Source organism: Hypanus sabinus, chromosome 9 (assembly GCF_030144855.1).
Source record: "Hypanus sabinus isolate sHypSab1 chromosome 9, sHypSab1.hap1, whole genome shotgun sequence".
NCBI classification, from domain to species: domain Eukaryota; kingdom Metazoa; phylum Chordata; class Chondrichthyes; order Myliobatiformes; family Dasyatidae; genus Hypanus; species Hypanus sabinus.
This window is the reverse complement of record NC_082714.1, coordinates 154422766-154441250: the sequence shown is the minus strand read 5'-3', so window position 1 is coordinate 154441250 and position 18485 is coordinate 154422766. Positions and strand designations below refer to the sequence as shown.

Here is an 18485-nt window from a genome sequence, read left to right as displayed (position 1 = left end):
CCAGTGTTTTGACCCACCATTCAGGAAGTGCACAGCTATAAATGTGATGACGATCCCAGGCAGCAGAGTACTCAAGTTAAACTCTGCTTATACTTGAGCAACATTGCACCTTCTGCTTGGATCCACTACTGGTCTGCATAAAATGAGATGTGGTGTTATTTGGAGAACAAGGATCTTGTAGACTGTTCTTTTTGTAACATTTTAAATTCTTCAAAAATCCTTTGCATCCGAAGATGATATTCTTCCACTCCAATTTTGTTAGTTCTGAGACAGTGTAATATGGGACCATCTTCAAGAAAGTTGAGAGACACCATTGTGATAATCAGTGTGGTTTCTCTGCCATTAGAAGTCTTCACAATAATCCCCACCGTTTCCTCACAGTGCCAAATTAGGAAATACAATTGACATTGTCTTCACCACATAATGGTCCAAGAAAAATGTTGCAAAGCTCCAACTGCTTTAGATAAGACTTTTCACTATCTCTCAAAATGCCTTTAACTCTGTTAAAAAAGGATGAGGGAGAATAGCCTTTGAATTTTGTCATCTTCAAATTTGTTGCCATTCTACATTTGGTATGCAATTATATAATTTGCAAATCTAATAGGCTTAATACTAGACAGGCCAAACACATTACCTTATGAAGAATGGTGTATTTTCATCGATCCCAAGATGTACCAGTTAGATACAGGAAAGATTTCATTAAAGGTGTTTTCCTCAGTTCAGTCCAATGCATTCGATGGCTCCCAACGGATGCTAGCAAGACAATGGTGATCAGAAGGTAGATCAGCGCGTTCAGACCTGGGTCAGCAGTCACTCTTTATGGAAGGACTGAGTCCGTGCAGCTGCTCTCATATGCAGATGCAAAGATGTTTCTGATATTTTGAGATTTATGTGATTATTGGACTGTACTTTATATTGGTTTCCTTCACTTTTTCAGTGTTTTCTTTCTTGTGGACAATTGGCTGATCCATTAATTAATTTGTGTTTAAGAATGGGGGTTGGGGTATTGATGTTGCTGTTCTTTTCTGCGAGTAAGGGGATCAGGGACTGTTATTGTTTTTCTGCGGGGAGTGTATGGAAGATTTTGGGATCTGCAAATTTTGTTTCTTTTCTTTTGTGCCCGGGAAGGGTATTGCTATCTTTTCTTTCATCAACTCCCATTTCCCTTCTGTATTTCGTGGCTATCTGGAGAAGACAAATATCAGAGTTGTATTGCACATGGTATAATTTGACAATAAAGTGAACCTTTGCAACCAAAACAACCAAGGATTTTCTGTTAGGGAACTCCTAAGAGGGTTTTTCTCTCCCAGAAATAATGCACAAAGAAATAACCAATAGCTTAAAGGTAGAATGCGTATCAGTGTATTTTAAGATGTAATTTTATAAGTTAGGCAACTGATAAAAATGTTTTCTAGATCTTGGGATCTTCATTCAAAATCTGTGTGATCCTACTCCTTCACATGAGTTTAACTATACATACTAACAAGACATTCACTCAGTGGCCACTTGATTAGGTACCCCACCTATACCTAATGAAGTGGACACTAAGTATGTTTGTGCTCTTCTGCTGCTATAGCCCATCTACTTCGAGTTTCAACATGTTCTGCATTTAAAGATGCTCCTGTCCACACCACAGTTGTGATGCATGGTTATTTTAGTTCTTGTTTTCTTCCTGTCAGCCTGAACCAGTCTGGCCATTCCCCTCTGCCCTCTCTCATCAACAAGCCATTTTCACCTACGCAACTGCCAGCCACTGGATGTTTTTTTTGCTTATTGCACCATTCTCTGTAACCTCTAGAGAGTGCTGTGTGTGAAATTCCTAGGAGATCAGCAGTTTCTGAGATACTTAAACCATTCCATCTAGTACCAACAATCACTCCACAGTCAAAGTCACTTAGATCACATTTCCTCCCCACGATGATGTTTGGTCTGAACCTCTTGATCATGCTTTTATGCAATGAGTTGCTGCCACATGTTTGGCTGATTTAATATTTGTATTAACAACATGTTTAGGTGTACTTAATAAAGTGGCCATTGACTATAGGTAACATGAATGGTTGGATTGTCAGGGCAACTTTGAAAACATTATTTAAATCACCTAGAAGTAGATATCAGCATACAGTACAAATATCTCTGCAACATCTCGTGGTGAAATGTACAAACTTCTTATGTGTTGTTTAGAACTGGGGTCACTTTCCAAAATTAAGGGGGTTGGAATATTCAGGACTGAGATGATTATAAATTTCTTCACACAGAGAGCAATGAACCCTTGCAGTTCTCTACCTAATAAAGCTGTAGAGTTTAGCCACAGAGTATATTCAAAACAGATCTTTACTTATTCGGAGAATGAAGCGCTATGTGATTGGGGCAAAAAAAAGTGGTGAGATACAAGATCAATCAGAACCTTACTTTATGGTGGAGCAGATACAAGTAGTGAACAGCTTTTATTTCTTATTTTCAACAGCTCTCCAAAATGGCCACTTGGTTCAAGGGCAAATTAGGCAATAAACACTAACATAGACAGTAAGTTCTTTATCCATTGTACGAGTTAACTGTTCTTGCAGATTGTATGGATTTAAATTTGCCATTGCTACATTCATTGCTTGAGTTCAGTTCAGCTTACTCCAGAACTAAGTAAAGGAAATCCAGTTTAATGGATAATTGCTTCCATCAGGAAGGAGACACAGGAGCCTGAAGGTACACACTCAACTATTCAGAAACAGCTTCTTCCCCTCTGCCATCTGATTTCTGAATGGACATTGAGACCATGCATTAACAACGTGTTCAGGTGTACCTAATAACTCACTAAATTCTTTTTATTATTTTTGCCCTACTTACTTAATTTAACTATTTAATAATTATATATATATATATATATATTCTTACTCTTATACAGATTTTTTCTGTATTTGGTATTGCATTGTGTTGCTGCCATAAAGACGACAAATTTCACAACATATGACGGTGATATTAAACTCAGTTCTGATTATCATTCATAACATTTCTCCTATTGTATTTATGATTATCAATATGAATGGTAAATACTGTGGATTCAAATTGTAGGTTAGACTGTGAAGTTTTCAAGCATTTTTTTACTACTGAAAATGAATACAAAGCATAACTGAATTTACTTCTATATCCCTATTTTAAAATGATTCTTTTGAATCCTCTCCAATAAAGGTAGCAAAGAGGATGCTCCTTGGATCAGACTGAGCTGAGTGAGCTAGGGCTTTTTCGTTTGGAGAGGAGGATGAGAGGTGAAGATGATGATAAGAAGCATAGATTGAGGACAGCCAGAGACTTTTACTCAGGGTGAATATGACTAATACAAGGCGGGAGATAACAAAGGCATTTAGAGGAAAGTACAAGAGGAATGTCAGAGGTAATTAGGCATGTGTGTGAGATAGAAACATGGATGAAAGAAGATTGGAGGGGTATGTGGGAGGGAAGCATTAGATTGATCTTGGAGTAGGTTAAAGGGTTGGGACAACATTGTGAGCTGAAGGGCCTGTACTGTTGCACTGTTCTCTGTTATATAATTTATGGTAAATGGCGAGGAGGGATAAAAATAAAACACAACTTAGGTAGCATTAAATCATTTATTAACAATTTTAAACACAGTAAAAGAAATATGTAAATTTATTGTACAAAAGATTTTGAAAATTAAAGAACAGAAAAATGTTTTGATTGAACAGGTGCACCACAAGGCTGTGTACTTGACCCCTGCTCCAACCACTTTATAATACTTGACTGTGAGAGTTAGCGTATCTCCAGTGCCATATTTAAATTTTTAGATGATGCAACCGTTGTTGGCTGAATCAACGGTGGTGATGAATCAACATATAGGAGGGAGATTGAAAATCTGGCAGAGTGGCGCCACACAACAATCTCTCACTCAATGTCAGCAAGAAAAAGGAGGTGATTATTGACTTCAGGAGGAGGAAACCAGTGGTCCAGGAACCATACCTCATTGGGGAATCAGAGGTGGAGACGGTCCTTGGTGTTATCATTTCAGAGGATCTGCCCTGGGCCTAGAAGACAAGTATAATTATGAAGGAAGCATGGCAGTGCATCTACTTCCTTAGAAGTCTGCCAAGATATGACATGACGTCTAAAACCTTGACAAACTTCTATAGATATAAGGTGGAAAGAATACTGACTGGTTGCATCATGGCCTGGTATGGAAACACCAATGCCCTTGAACGGAAAATCCTACAAAAAGCGTGGATATGGTGCAGTCCATCGCATGAAAAGCCCTCCCCCACCATTAAGCTCATCTAGATGGAGCGCTGTTACAGGAAAGCAGCATTCATCAAGGGTCCCCACCACCCAGGTTATCCTCTCTTCTCTTTGCTGCCATCACAAAGGAGGTACAGGAACCTCAGGACCCACACCACCAGGTTTAGGAACAGTTATTACCCCCTCAACCATCAGGAAGGAGGTACAGGAACTTCAGGACCCACACCACCAAGTTTAGGAACAGTTATTACCCCCCAACCATCAGGCTCTTGAACTAGAAGGGATAACCTCACTTGCCCCTTCAGTGAACTCTTCCCACAATCTATGGACTCACTTTGAAGGACTCTTCATTTCATGTTCTCGTTTTTTTATTGCTTTTATTTTTTTTTCTTTTGTATTGTACAGAGTTTGTTGTCTGTCCTTTTGGGTGCTGTCTTCCATTGGTTCTATTGTGTTTCTTGGATTTATTGTGTATACCCTGCAAGAAAACGTATCTCAGGGTTGTATATGGTGACGTATATGTATGCTGATAATAAATTTACTTTGATTTTCATTATCCAACCATTGACCTCTTCCTTCCTCTCTGTCTAACTTCATCAAGCTTTTTTATGACAGGAGCTGATTTTTTCGATGTGTTTGTGTAGCTCTTCAGGAAGACTTTGAAAACACTTTCTGTGTTGGGGTGGCTGCTCAGAAAAGCTTTCTCCAGGACATAAAGGTCAACACCTTTATCCTCAGGCAGAGCAGAGATAAAACTCAAGCCAAAATCGATTAGTACCAATCTCAACTCTTCCTCAGGCTGGCGTATCATCATGTTCGAGGTAGTGAGGTCCCCGTGAATGACATCCTCATCGTGCATTTTTGCAAGGATATGCCCAATTCTTTCAGCCAAGGGAAACAGCTTTTCTGAATCCTGTTGAGACTTCTGAACTGAAGTGATATAGTCACGAACAGTAAAAGCTCCCACTAAATCTTCGAGGTAGATGCAACTTGAATTGTAGTCCACAAAATATACCACAGGGGTTGCAATACCTACAAAATAAAAAAAAATTACTTTCTACAAGAGCTTTACTAATTTCAGTCTAGCAACTTTTGAAAAATTTGATTCTTGATGAAAGACGGTTTGAGAGCTTATTGCTTAAAGCCATTGCTCTAGGCTTTAATGCAAATATTTTTAGGAGTCCAAGGGTGGTAGTAGACATTAGTTGTTGTCAAAATAAACAGTAGCTTAGTGGTCAGCACAACACTTTACAGTGTTGGTGACCCGGGTTCAATTCCCGCCATTGCCTGTAAGGAGATTGTATGTTCTCCCCATGACCACGTGGGTTTTCCCATACAGTTCAAATACGTACTAGATGATAGGTTAATTAGTCATTATAAATTGTCCTGTGATTAGGCTAGGATTTAATCGGGGATTGTTGGGCTGTGAGGCTTGATGGGCCAGAAAGGCCTATTCCGCGTGGTTTTTCAGTAAATAAATAAATAAGTCAAACATTTACAAGAATAAACTGTTCAATGCCTTTTTACTCTTTACATTTCTAGTCAGCACTATCCGTACTGTTCTATTACGTTCCTACACATCAATAACACTGCTGGCACACATGTGCCCCTGGGGTGGTACACCACTACAATGGGTGCCAGGGCGCTGAAGCAGTTAGTGTGACACTATTACAGCTTGGAGTGTTTCGGAGTTCGGAGTTCAGTTCCAGCGCTACCTGTAAGGAGTTTATATGTTTTCTCAGTGAACTGTGTGGGTTTTCTCCAGTTGCTCCAGTTCCCTCCCACAGTCTAAAGATGCACTGGTTAATAGGCTAATTGGTCCTTGTAAATTGTCCTGTGAGTAGGCTAGTGTTAACTTAATGGGTTGCCAGGCAGTGTGGCTCGAGTTAGAAGAGCCTGTTCTGTGCTGTATCTCAGAATAAATAAATAGTTGAGCAGCTTCCTCACCCAACCCCGCTCCTCCTTCTCCAGTAGCAGAACCCTACACTGTGGTTTTTCCCCAACAAGCACCCTGCGGTGGGGCACAAAACTTCAGTGCATTCCTCAGCATGTACTCCTGTAGCCTGGAACACGCCAGTTGGCAGCATTCCTCCATGTACATTTCTATGTGCTGGCAGACCAGCAACTTGTGCTGGACACTTGTTTTTCATATTGGAGGCTTGTAACCCGTGAACTGCCACTATGATCACTGCCAGGTCTGCTGCTGTTTGCCACATAGGGTGGCAGGGAATCATAGTAGTTAGTGCAAAGTTTTACAGCTCTGGCAACCTGAGTTCAATTCCCACCGCTGCCTATAAAACCATTCTCCCCGTGACTGCATGGTTTTCCTCCAGGCTGTGGTTTCCTCCTACAGCCCAAATTATGTACCGGGCGGTAGGTTAATTTGTCTTTGTAAATCATCCTGGTATTAGGCTAGGAGTAAATTGGCGGGTTGCTGGGCAGTGCGGCTCAAAGGGCTGGCAGGGTCCGTTCTGTGGTGTATCTCAATCAAACAATAAGTAAATAAATGACATATATTAATGCAGGTGGTATGACAAGTAGGTTTGTGGAATTCACCACAATGGCTGGTATGCTGGACAGTGAAGAAGGTTGTCCAATGTTAAAATTTGCTCTAGTTCAACTAGGAGAGTTGGCAAATGGGAAGTTGGTAGATGGTAGATGGGAATTTAATTCATACAAGTACAAAGTGATGCATTTTGGGTACTAAGACCAGGGTAGAACACACACAGTGAACAAGAAACCTGATGGAAGTGTTATAAAACAGACAGGCCTTAGGGTAGGCACGGTGGTGAAGCTGGCGTAATGATGATATGCTTGTCTTCATTAGATGAAGCACTGAGTACAAGAGTTGGGATGTCATGTTATTGCTGTAGAAGATACTAATCAGTCTGAAACTGGAATATTGTGCACACTTCTGATTGCCATACTATATGGAAGGAAGTGATTAAGCGGAAGAGGGTACAGAAAAGATTTCCAAGGATTTTGGAGAGTTTGTGTTAAAAGGATGGATTGGATAGGCTGAGACTATTTTCTCTGGAAGGAAAGAGGCTGATGAGTGATCTTACAAAGGTTTATAAAATCATGAGAAGCATAGGTAAGGTCACAATCCTGAAGCACATACCACCGGACTCAAGGACCGCTTCTACACCACTATTATAAGACTATTGAATGGTTCTCTAGTATGACAAGATGGAGACTTAACTAGATTTGAACTCGGGACCATTCTCCTCTAAATCCAGTTTTGGTGCCACTACACTTCCGCCCATCTATGTTATTTACTTAGTTGTTTTGCCTTGTACTACCTCAAAGCACTGTGTAATGATCCGATCTGCATGAACAGTACGCAAGACAATCTTTTCACTGTATCTTGGTACATGATAATAATAAACCAATTCCAATTCATACAGAGAGAAAAATAAGAAAGATTAGCTTTATTTGTCAAGTGTACATCAAGACATTGAAACAATTAGTGAAATGCATTGTTCTGTGTCAAATCAAATCAGTGAGGATTATGCTGGGGGCAGTCCACAAGTATTGCCAAGCTTCCAGTGCCAACATAGCTCTGGAGAGCTGACACAGGCCAATTCCTAAACCCTAGAGCTCAGCTTCCCAACCTTCTTTATGCATGGACCCTTACCAGTCTGTGGACTCCAGGTTGGGAATCCCTGCCCTAGAGGCAGAGGTGAAGACTTTGGAGACAAGAGACTGCAATTGCTATATTCTGAAGCAACAATCTGCTAGAGTGACTCGGTGAGTTGAGCAGCATCTGTGGTGGTGAGGCACTGGGATACAGTGAGGGGAGGGGAGGGGAAGAAAGGTGTTGTCAATGTTTTGAAGTGTCCTAATGCAGGGTTTCAAACCGAAACATGGAAAGTTCCTCTTCCCCCTCCCCCCCCAACAGATGTTGCTTGACCCCTCCAGAAAATTGTTGCCAGAGATTTTGGTGATGATCAATTAAAGTGAACATTGGAAAATCATTGAAACAGCAGAACCAGAATTAAATTTATCATCACTGACATCCACTGTGAATTTTGTTTTGTGACAGCAGTACAGTGCAAGACATAAAAATTTTATAAATTATAATAAGAAATGTATATAAAAAATGTTGGGAGCCAGGGAGGAGATACATCTCAACGAAAGCAGGTGCTCCTTCCCTCCACCAGCCTGTAGGTTACCCTTGGGCAAGGCGTAGCACCTGCTTAGTGCCCCCAATTAGGGTCATGTGAAGCCATAGGTGTAGATGGTGGATGGTCATGTGAGCAACCAGTGTATATCACAAGTCCTGGTTATGCAAGCACTGACACCGGGCAGACAATCTCTGAAGAGTGTTCATCATGGCTGGGGTCAGCTGTCTTGTAAAGACACTGCCCAAAAGAAGTGGCAAACCACTTCCGTAGAAAAATTTGCCAAGAACAATCATGGTCATGGAAAGACCATGATAGTCCACGTCATTCAACATGGCACGTAACAAATGAATAATATAAAATATTAAATAAGTTGTGTGAAAATAGAGCAAAAATAGCAAGGGGATGAACTCAAAATGATGTCAGAAAGTGGCAACATTTAGCATGCAGCTCCCAAGGGAATCAAATATTCCTGCCTAGGACTACTACCACTGAAATCCATACCACAAGCTCATCCAATCAATTAATCTGCTAAAAGTAAAAACCTGATATGAAATTTTGGAACATTCATTTGGAAGAAATGTATTAATCCTGAAGCAAAGAAATAAAAAGCAAATAAATTCAATGTAGAGAGTTGTAAATTTAGTCAGCTCCACCATGGGTACCAGCCTCTATAGTATCCAAGACATCTTCAAAGAGTGGTGCCTCAAAAAGACGGCATCCATCATCACCCAGGTCATCATGCCTTGTTCTCATTGCTACCATCAAGGAGGAGGTACAGAAACCTGAAGGCACATACTCAAAGATTCGGGATCAGCTTCTTCCCCTCTGCCATCTGATTTCTGAGTGGACATTGAAACCATGAACCCCCTCATTACATTTTTACTTCTATATTTTTCACTACTTATTTAATTTAACTAATATATATATAAAATAGTTCAAATAATGAAAAAATTATACACACAAACTGTAATTCAGTTTTTTTTCTATATTAGTATGTATCGCATTGTACTGCTGCCAAAGTTAAAAAATTTCACTACATTTGCCAATGATATTAAATCTGATCCCGAAACTTGTGTTTATATGATCAAAAGAATAACTGGAACATAGAGCAGTACAGCACAGGAACAAGCCCTCTAGCCCACAATGTTGTGCTGGACTAACTCAATTAGTAATCAAATAGCTAACTAATCCCCTCCTTCTTCTTCCATTTTCTTACATTCTCGTGTCTATGTAAACATCTCTTAAGTCTCTATTTGCCTCTACCACCATACACTCCATGCACCACCACTTTTTCTGTAAAAAAAATGCCCCTCACATCTCCTTTGAAATTATCCCCCTCCCATTAAATGCATGCCCTCTGATATTAAGCAATTCAATCCAAGAAAAACTACGTTATCTGCCTCCTCTATCTATGCTTCTCAATCTTACAAACCTCTATCAGATCTCCCCTCAGTCTCCGCCACTCCATACTCTCTAGTCCAGCAGCATCCTGGTAAACCTCTTTTGCATCCTCTAAAGCCTCAACAGTCTTCCTATAATGAAGCAACCAAAACTGTATACAACAGAAAACTTCTTTCAAAGAGTTTTCTTCTAAAATATCAACAATTTGTTTTTAAAAGGTTGTTGAGGTTCCTGTATCATATTTGAGCAGACAAAAGGCATTACAATGGACACTGACCAGCTTTCCTGCACCTGAGGATAGATCGTACTTCTTGAGCAGTCCTGCGATGTGTGAGTTTCTTGTCCAGAGCAGAGTGACGGTAAGATTTGGGGAACCGTTCCTTCACAACAGTTGGCTTTCCAAGGAAACTTCCCCTGTAGATCTTGGATTCAGCACCTTGCTTGATCATCTGGAAATTCTGAAGAAAATTTTTGACACGGAGCTTTGCGATTGTCCCCAGGTCATCCTGCTTCAGAGTTTCTGTCGTCATAGTGTAGGATGTGCAAGAAAAACCTGCAGCAACAATCAGAGCAGATGAAAACAGTGAATCGAAAATTAAACACAATGCCCAAAATCCAAATACTGCAGACTATGGAATAAAATTTAAAAGGCTGGAAATTCTCTGTGGTTCAGAGAAACAGAGCTTAAATTCCAAGAAATGATATTTCATTAAAAGTCTTTTTTCAGGCTATAAAATGCCAAAGGTTTTCATCCATAATTACAGTATAGCATGCCCACTAAATTTGCATTTTATGTGCATACTTGTGAGTAGAGTGAAGATGATGGATTTTTTTTTATTATTCTGTGGGTTGATGGGACTAGGCAGAATAATAGTGTGGCATGAACTGTTTCTGTGCTGTAGCACTCTGTAACTCTATAAACATTGCAAGCATTAAACTACAAATGAAATAGCTTATGCTAAATGGAGAACAAAGGCTACTGACGAAAAGTCTAGGTCCAAGAAGTTGACTGTTCATTTCTCTCCATGGATGTTGCCTGACTTGCTGAGTTCCTCTAGCATTTTTTGTGTGTTGCCCTGGATTTTCAGCATCTACAAAACCACATGTTTAACAAGGGCTACTCCTTCTATTTCAATGACATGATGTCTGTTGAGGCAATCAATGTAATTTTTTGCTATTTCCAGATCTGAAAATTCAATGAGAAAATCCTGTCTATGCCATCCCTCTACAGCTGACACCCATTCTGCATTACCTCATTGGAAAACCAAACTCTGCTTTCTTGCACACGTCCTTCACTCCTAAAATAAACCATATTTGCAAAAAGACAAAGTACACATATGAGATAACCCATTCATCTTATAAACCAAGATGGTACGAAGAAACAGGAGATAGTAGAAGTGTATTTTCCCAGACTAGAGGCCAATGGCCGGTGGAGGTCCCCATGACTTGACGTTAGGCCCAGTGTTATCCGTCATCCACAACACTGCAAAATTCTTATGCACATGTATAGAGCTAGCGTGCCTAAGACTTTTGCACAGTACTGTAGATGAGGGTAGGACTTTCACAGTGAATGGTAGAGTGCTGGAAGTGATGTAGAACAGAGAGACCAAGGAGTACAAGAACATGACATCATAGGTAGACAGGGTGATGAAGAAGTTTTCATCAGTCAGGGCACTGAGTATAGAAGTTGGGATCTTATGTTGCATTGAGGCTGCATTTGGAATATTGTTTTCATTTTCAGTCATGCTATTAGAAAGAAAGATGCTATTAAGTCAGAAAGACTGGAGAGGGGATTTATGAGGGTGCTGCTAGTACTCAAGGGACTGAGTTATAGAGGGGTTGAGCAGGTTGAGACTTTTATTTTCTCTGGAGAAAGTGGTTGAGGGAAGCACGTTAACAACACTTAAAAGGTTCTTGGACAAGTACGTTTTTAGGAAAGGTTGAGGGATATGGGCAGAACGTGGGCAAGTGGGACTAGCTCAAATGAGAGTTTTGTTTGGCATGGACCAGTTGCATCAGGGGCCTGTTTCCATGATGTATGACTATGACTTCCTTTAAAACCACCCCGGAGATCACAAGATCTGTTCTTAATCATTCCTCATGATCAAATCTAAAACAGGTTGCTCCCACATGTTCCATGACATACTGCTCATAACATGTGGTGCAATCCCTGACACACTCTACAAAGAGTTCTTCTATGATACCCTTGCAAGTTTGATCTGTCCAATTAATACATACATTAAAATCTCTCAAGGCAATTGCAATTCCCTTCTAATATGTTGTAGCTATTACATAATTTATGCTCAGTACTATGAATAGGTCACAATTTGGGGCTTATAAACAAGAGATTCTACAGATGCTGATACTCTTGAGCAAAACACACAAATTGCTGGAGGAACTCAGCAAGTTAGGTGGCACCTATGGAAGGAAATAAAGAGTTGACATTTTGGGCTGAGACCCTTCATCAGGGATGGAAATGAAGGGGGCAAAAACCAAAATAAGGTGGAGGAAGGGTGAGGAGTTAAAGGTTGTGGGTGATCGTTTAAACCAAGTGAGGGGGAAGGTGGGTGGGGAAGGTGAGAGAACTAAGAAGCTGGGAGGTGATAGGTAGAGGAAGAAAAGAACTGAAGAAGGGATCATAGGAGAGTGGACCATGGGAGAAAGAAAAGAAGGAAGGGTGCCAAAGGGAGGTGATGGGAAGATCAGGAAAGAGGAGAGAGGGTAACCAAAATGGTACCCTCGTTTGATAATAAATGAACTTTTGAATGGAAGAATGGAAAAAGAGAGAAGGGGAAGAGGGCAGGGATAAATTACTAGGTTAGAGAAATTGATGTTCATGCCATCATGTTGGAGGCTACCCAAACAAAGTATGAGGTATTGTTCCTCCAACCTGAGTATGGCCTCAATGTGGCAGTAGAGGAGGCCATGGACCAGCATGGACTGAACTGAAATGAGTGTCCACTGGGAATTTCCACTTTTGCAGCGGATAGGGTAAAGCTGCTCCACAAAGCAGTCCCCCAATCTACATTAGGTCTCACTGATGTAGAGAACACCACACTAGGGGCACCAGAAGTGACAGATGACCCTGACAGACTCGCAGGTGAAGGGTCACCTACTCCCACCAATGTCCTCCTTCCTTTGCTAGTCATGATTTCACCCAGAGAGTTGTGGATCTATGGAATGCTCTGCCTCAGAAGGCAGTGCAGGCCAATTCTCTGGATGCTTTCAAGAAAAAGTTAGATAGAGCTCTTAAAGATAGCGGAGTCAGGGGATAAGGGGAGAAGGCAGGAATGGAATACCGATTGTGGATGATCAGCCATGATCACAGTGAATGGCGGTGTTGGCTCGAGGGGCCAAATGGCCTACTCCTGCACCTACTGTCTATTGATTTCATTCTAAACTAATTCTACATTACTATACTTTGCCTCATTATCACAGTTCAAAACCACTCCGATAAATTCCTTGATTAACACCACCCCAACTCCTTTTTCTTTTGGCCTGTTCTACTCAGCATCCAGTCCTGGTAATCCATTAGACCATATTTCTACACTCAGTGGACATTACATACCTCCAGTATCTAATAAAGTGGCATCTGAGTGTATGCTCGTGATCTTCTGCTGCTGTATCCCACCCGCCTTAAGGTTCGATGTGTTTTGCATTCAGAGATGCTCTTCTGCACATCACTGCTGTAACGCGCGGCTATTTGAGTTACTGTCACCTTGAACCACACCATCGTGGGCCAAAGGGCCTGTTCCTGTACGCTGTACTGTTGTACATTCTATGTAAAGTCTGGCCATTCTCCTCTGACCTCTCTCATTAACAAGGCGTTTTCAGCAACAGAACTGCTGCTCACTGGATCTGCTCTTTTTTGTTTTTCACAGCAGTCTCTGTAAACTCTAGAGACTGTTGTGCACGAAAATCCCAAGAGATCAGCAATTTCTGAGATAGCATCTATCACTAACAAGCATTCCCCAGTCAAAGTAATTTAGATCACATTTCTTACCCATTCTGAAGTTTAATCTGAAGAACAACTGAAGCTCTTAACCATGTCTGCATGTTTTTATGCATTGTGTTGCCTCAACATGATTGGCTGATTAGATATTTGTATTAACGAGGTGTTCAGGTATACTTAATGAAGTGGCTGCTGAGTGTAGGTAAGCTGAACAGTTTGACTGTCAGAGCAACTTTGAAAGCATTATTTAAATCGGGAAGTAAATATCAGCATACAAATATCTTTGCAATTGTGCTGTCATCCATCCATCTTACTGCAAAGATCATTAAGCTTTGATTTATTTTACATTTTTGTTTATCTAACTGGATTTTTTTGTGGTGCATACTTGAGTGTACCTTTTCTGCTCAGCCTGTCACACTTTGCTTGATTATTTTACCCTCTCCATTCTATACAGCTACTCTCTCATTTCCTTCAGATTTATTCAACATCCAGGCCCGGGAGCCCTCCCTGCTCCTATTTCATTTAAACTCCTTTTCTCTGTGTCTTACTACACGTGATGATAATAAACCAAATGAATCGGATTAGCCATGACCTTCCAGAAAGGCAGAACAGACTTGAGAGGCCAAGTGACTGCACTTCCTGATCAAGCAACTCCTTCTGTCAGGAGTTGCAGTGTTTGGACATGGTGACGATGAAGGAACAATCAGGATGGTGCGCAACTCGCAGGGGAACCTGCAGGTTGTGTGTGTTCTAGCAGATCTCCTGCTTCCTTGTGGGTGATCCTGTTTCCTTGGATTGTGTGGTGCTGGGGACCATGGCATGCCCCCAATTTAAGATCTGGATAAGGAGAAATTTATTCTAATAATTGTGAATCTTTAGAAGTTTCCATCATACAGCTCTGAAGAGGTGGATAGATTTTTACACTCCAGGAGTTGAGCCCAAATTAGATATTAGATATTTATTATTTATTTATATAATAATTATTTATTAATTTTAACAATACAACCCTTCTGGCCCTTTGAGCCACACCACCTCAGCAACCCGTGACAAACACGATTAACCATAATCGAAACACAGGGCAATTCACCAGGGACATCGTTCAACTGTGGGGGCAAACTGACAAAGCAGGGGAAAAAAAACATGCATTCCGTACAGAGACTCCTTACAGAATGGCGCTGGAACTTAACTCTGAACTAATACAATCTTGCTCTTGCAGAGGGGATAACTACACTCACCCCAACAATAAACTGACTTCATAACCTATGGACTCATTTCACAGACTGTACAACTCATGTTCTTGATATTTATTGCTTATATATTTATTACTATTATTTTCTTATTTTTTGTATTTATAGCTTGTTGTCTTTTGCACATTGGTTGTTTGTCCATCTTTGTTGTGTTTCTTTGTGTTTACTGGGAATATCCACAATAAAATGAATCTCAGCTTTTATTTGCTTTCTCTTATGCTTACAAAGGTCTTTTAATTGCATCAGGGTACCAACTGGCTGAACCATTCCACACCAGAGTAAGTTCCACAGTCCACTGCTCTGTATGAAGCAAACTTTTTGATTAAGGAACACTAAAAAATAAAAATGTAAAAAATACTAATGCTATAAACTTGAGATAAAAACAGAAAATGCTGTAAAAGCACACAGGTGGAACCTCGGGAAGGTCTTGGTGTGGATTTAGTACTTTTTTTAAGGAATATATGGGTCGGCAAAGCATCGAGGGCTGAAGGGCCTGTACTGTGCTGTAGTATTCTAGTAACCCAAAAAGTTAATTTACTGTCTCCAAAGATGCTGCCTGACTTACCGAGTGTTTGCATTTTTATTTTTTTTTAACATTCATTCTTCTATTGATTGTGGATTTTCTTCTATATCCGCTCCCTATCTCTTCTTCGCCACGTTCGCTTTCTCCTCTCCACCACATCGCCCCTCACTCTCCCTCCCTCCGCTCCCCGTCCTCCACCCATGCTCATCCTCAACGCGAGTCCCAGGTTGTGGCCTATTCCCTCTCCAAATACAACACTCACACACGAACTGCTGGAGGAACTCAGCAGGCCAGGCAGCATCCTAGGAAAAGACGTCGACATTTCGAGCCGAGATCCTTCATCTGAGTTTCCCCAGCATTCGGTGTATGTTGCTTCGGATTTTCAACATCTGCGATTTGTGGCCCCCTCCAAATGTCTGTTTCCCTTCGATCGCCAATTTTCTCTCACCTTTTTTTCGGGGGTTCCTAACTCTGCGTCAGTTTCCCCCAGAGGGAAAGTTTCCAAAACAGATGATTAAAATTTTAAGATCTGCTACCCATTCCTCGCATGCATAACGAAGGCACACTCTCGGACCAGGCCTCCAATATCCCGGCATCCATTGCACGGGAGGACTGATCGTTCAGGTCTTCCATTATCCCGACAGCGATTGTGTCACAGTGTGGCTGATGGAGTAGCGCCATTTTTAATCCTGGCATTTGAAAAATTCTGAAAGTTTTATTAAGTCCCAACTAACAACATAAATTAAGTCTTCAATTAATTCTGTAAGTTTACTTCATTTGTTTAATTATTGATTGTATGCAAATAATCAAAGTTCAAAGTGAGATTTATTATCAGAGTACATACATATCACCTCATAGATCTCTGAGATTTTTTTCCTGCAGGCATACTCAGCAAATCTATAGAACTGTAACTGTAAACAGGATCAATGAAAGAGCAAGAGCATAGAAGACATCAAACTGCAAATGCAAATGTAAATAAATAGCAATAAATAACAAGATAAAGAGTCCTTAAAGTGAGATAATTGGCTTGATTGAGATAATGAGTGTACTTATCCTCTTCTGTTCAAAAGCTTAATGGTGGAGGGAAAGTAACTTCTTGAACCTGGTGGTTCAAATGTTGGAACCTGGAGTAACACACACAAAATGCTGGAGAAATTCGACCACTCAGACAGCATCAATGGAGAGGAATAAACAGTCAACAATTCGGGCTGAGACGCTTCATCAGCACTGGAAAGGAAGGGGGAAGAAACCAGAATAAAAAGTGTGGGGGAAGTGGGAGGAGTACAAGTGGGCAGTTGATAGGTGAAACCAGGTGAGAGGGAAGGTAGGTGGGTGGGTTCATAGGTTCACTTAATATCAGAGAATGTATACAGTATACAACCTGAAATTCGTACTCTTCACAGGGGAAGGGGGAATGAAGTGAGAAGCTGAGAGGCAATAGATGGAATGGTAAAGAGCTGAAGGAAAACAGGAATCAGATTGAAGAGGAAAGTGGACCATGGGAGAAAGGGAAAGAGGTGGGGAATCTGGGAGGTGATGGAATGGGGATGGAGGAAGAGAAAGGGTAAGAGGGTAGCCAGAATGGGAAATGGAATAGAAGATGGGGTTTGGAGGGGAAGAGAAGGGGTAAGAGGGGAGCTAGAATGGGAAATGGAATTGAAGATAGGGTTGGGAGGGGAAGAGAAGGTGGGGAGAGGGTAACCAGATTGGGAAAGGGAAAAAGAGATGGGCGGGGGAAGGAATGAATATCAAAAATTTGAGAAATCCATGTAACAACATCAAGTTGGAGGCTACACAGATGGAATATGAGGAGTTGATTCTGCAGCCTGAATTGGGCTCCATCATGGAAGTAGAAGCCATTTCTCTGATTTCTCTAATATATTTTATCTGGTATCCGTTTTACATTCATTCAACACTTTTTAATTTGTACTTTAGCCTAGTATTACAGAATAACAATTATCCTGGGTCAAAATGAAACTACAGATGGAGGAATTAGAAACAAAACAAATAGAAAAATTAAAGTACACAGCAAGTCAAGCAGCAGGTATGGACAAAATTTGCAAGTCAATGTCTCGACTCAAAACTGAGTCAGGACTGAGGGAGATGAAGAAAGGCTGAAGGCAGCACGATAGCGTAGTGGTTAGCACAACGCTTCACAGAATGGGCGGCCCAACTTCAATTCTCACCGCTGCCTGTTGGAATTTGCACAATCTTCCTGTCACCGTGTGTGTTGCCTCCCACAGCCCAAAGATGTGTGGTTGGTAGATGAATTGGTCATTGTAAATCGTCCTGTAATTATGTTAGGATTAAATTGGGGGCTGCAGGGCAGTGTGGCTCGAAGAGCTGCAAGGGTCTATTCTGTGCTATGTCTCATTAAGTAAATCAATAAATCAATCTGACAGTATGAGTAGTGTGAGGGAGAGCTGTGACAGAGGCTGGTACGTGACAGGTCAAGTCAAGTCACTTTTATTGTCATTTCGACCATAACTGCTGGTACAGTGCACAGTAAAAACGAGATGTTTTTCAGGACGGTGGTGTTACATGACCAGACTGTGGGGTGGGAGGAAGGGACAGATAATGCAGACATGGGGAAGGTGGACAAAAGGAAGGACCTATGTGGCCAGATGAACTTGTGTGGGAGAAAACCCCATGAGTGGCTTATCTGACGCTGGAAAATTCCATGGGTTGTGAACCACCTCAGTGGAATCTATGGAAGTTACAGTATCTTATTTTTCCTCTTCTTAGTTCTTTTGCACTTAATAGTAATTTTAACTACCACTGCAAAACAATAAATATAGTAGTTCACGAGAATGATTCCAGGAACAAAAGGGTTACCGTATGAGCAACACTTGGGCTGTATTCCCTGGAGTTCAGGAGAATGAGGGGGGATCTCATAGAAACATTCCAAATGTTAAAAGGCCTGAACAGATTAGATATGGCAAAGTTATTTCCCATGGTGGAGGACTCTAGGACAAGAGGGCACAACTTCAGGATTG

At 41.0% G+C, this 18485-nt stretch overlaps 2 protein-coding genes across 4 annotated transcripts in view; one reads left to right on the top strand and one right to left on the bottom strand.

The window, feature by feature from the left end:
* The window catches only part of LOC132399922 (uncharacterized), a 259665-nt gene that overhangs the window by 189248 nt on the left and 51932 nt on the right, over positions 1–18485 (top strand). The gene's annotated exons all lie outside the window — the stretch shown is intronic.
* Positions 3586–16094, bottom strand: tp53rk (TP53 regulating kinase). Of its 3 annotated transcripts, none has more exons than XM_059980854.1 (3): positions 15938–16094; positions 10045–10320; positions 3586–5271 (listed from the first exon to the last, which is right to left on the bottom strand). In XM_059980854.1, the coding sequence occupies exons 2-3, from the start codon at positions 10295–10297 to the stop codon at positions 4793–4795; spliced, it is 732 nt and encodes a 243-aa protein (XP_059836837.1). In that variant the 5' UTR covers positions 10298–10320; positions 15938–16094; the 3' UTR covers positions 3586–4792. The 3 variants fall into 3 exon arrangements, with proteins under 3 accessions (XP_059836837.1, XP_059836839.1, XP_059836836.1); XM_059980856.1 differs by lacking the exon at positions 15938–16094 and adding an exon at positions 15752–15929; XM_059980853.1 differs by lacking the exon at positions 15938–16094 and adding an exon at positions 15532–15667.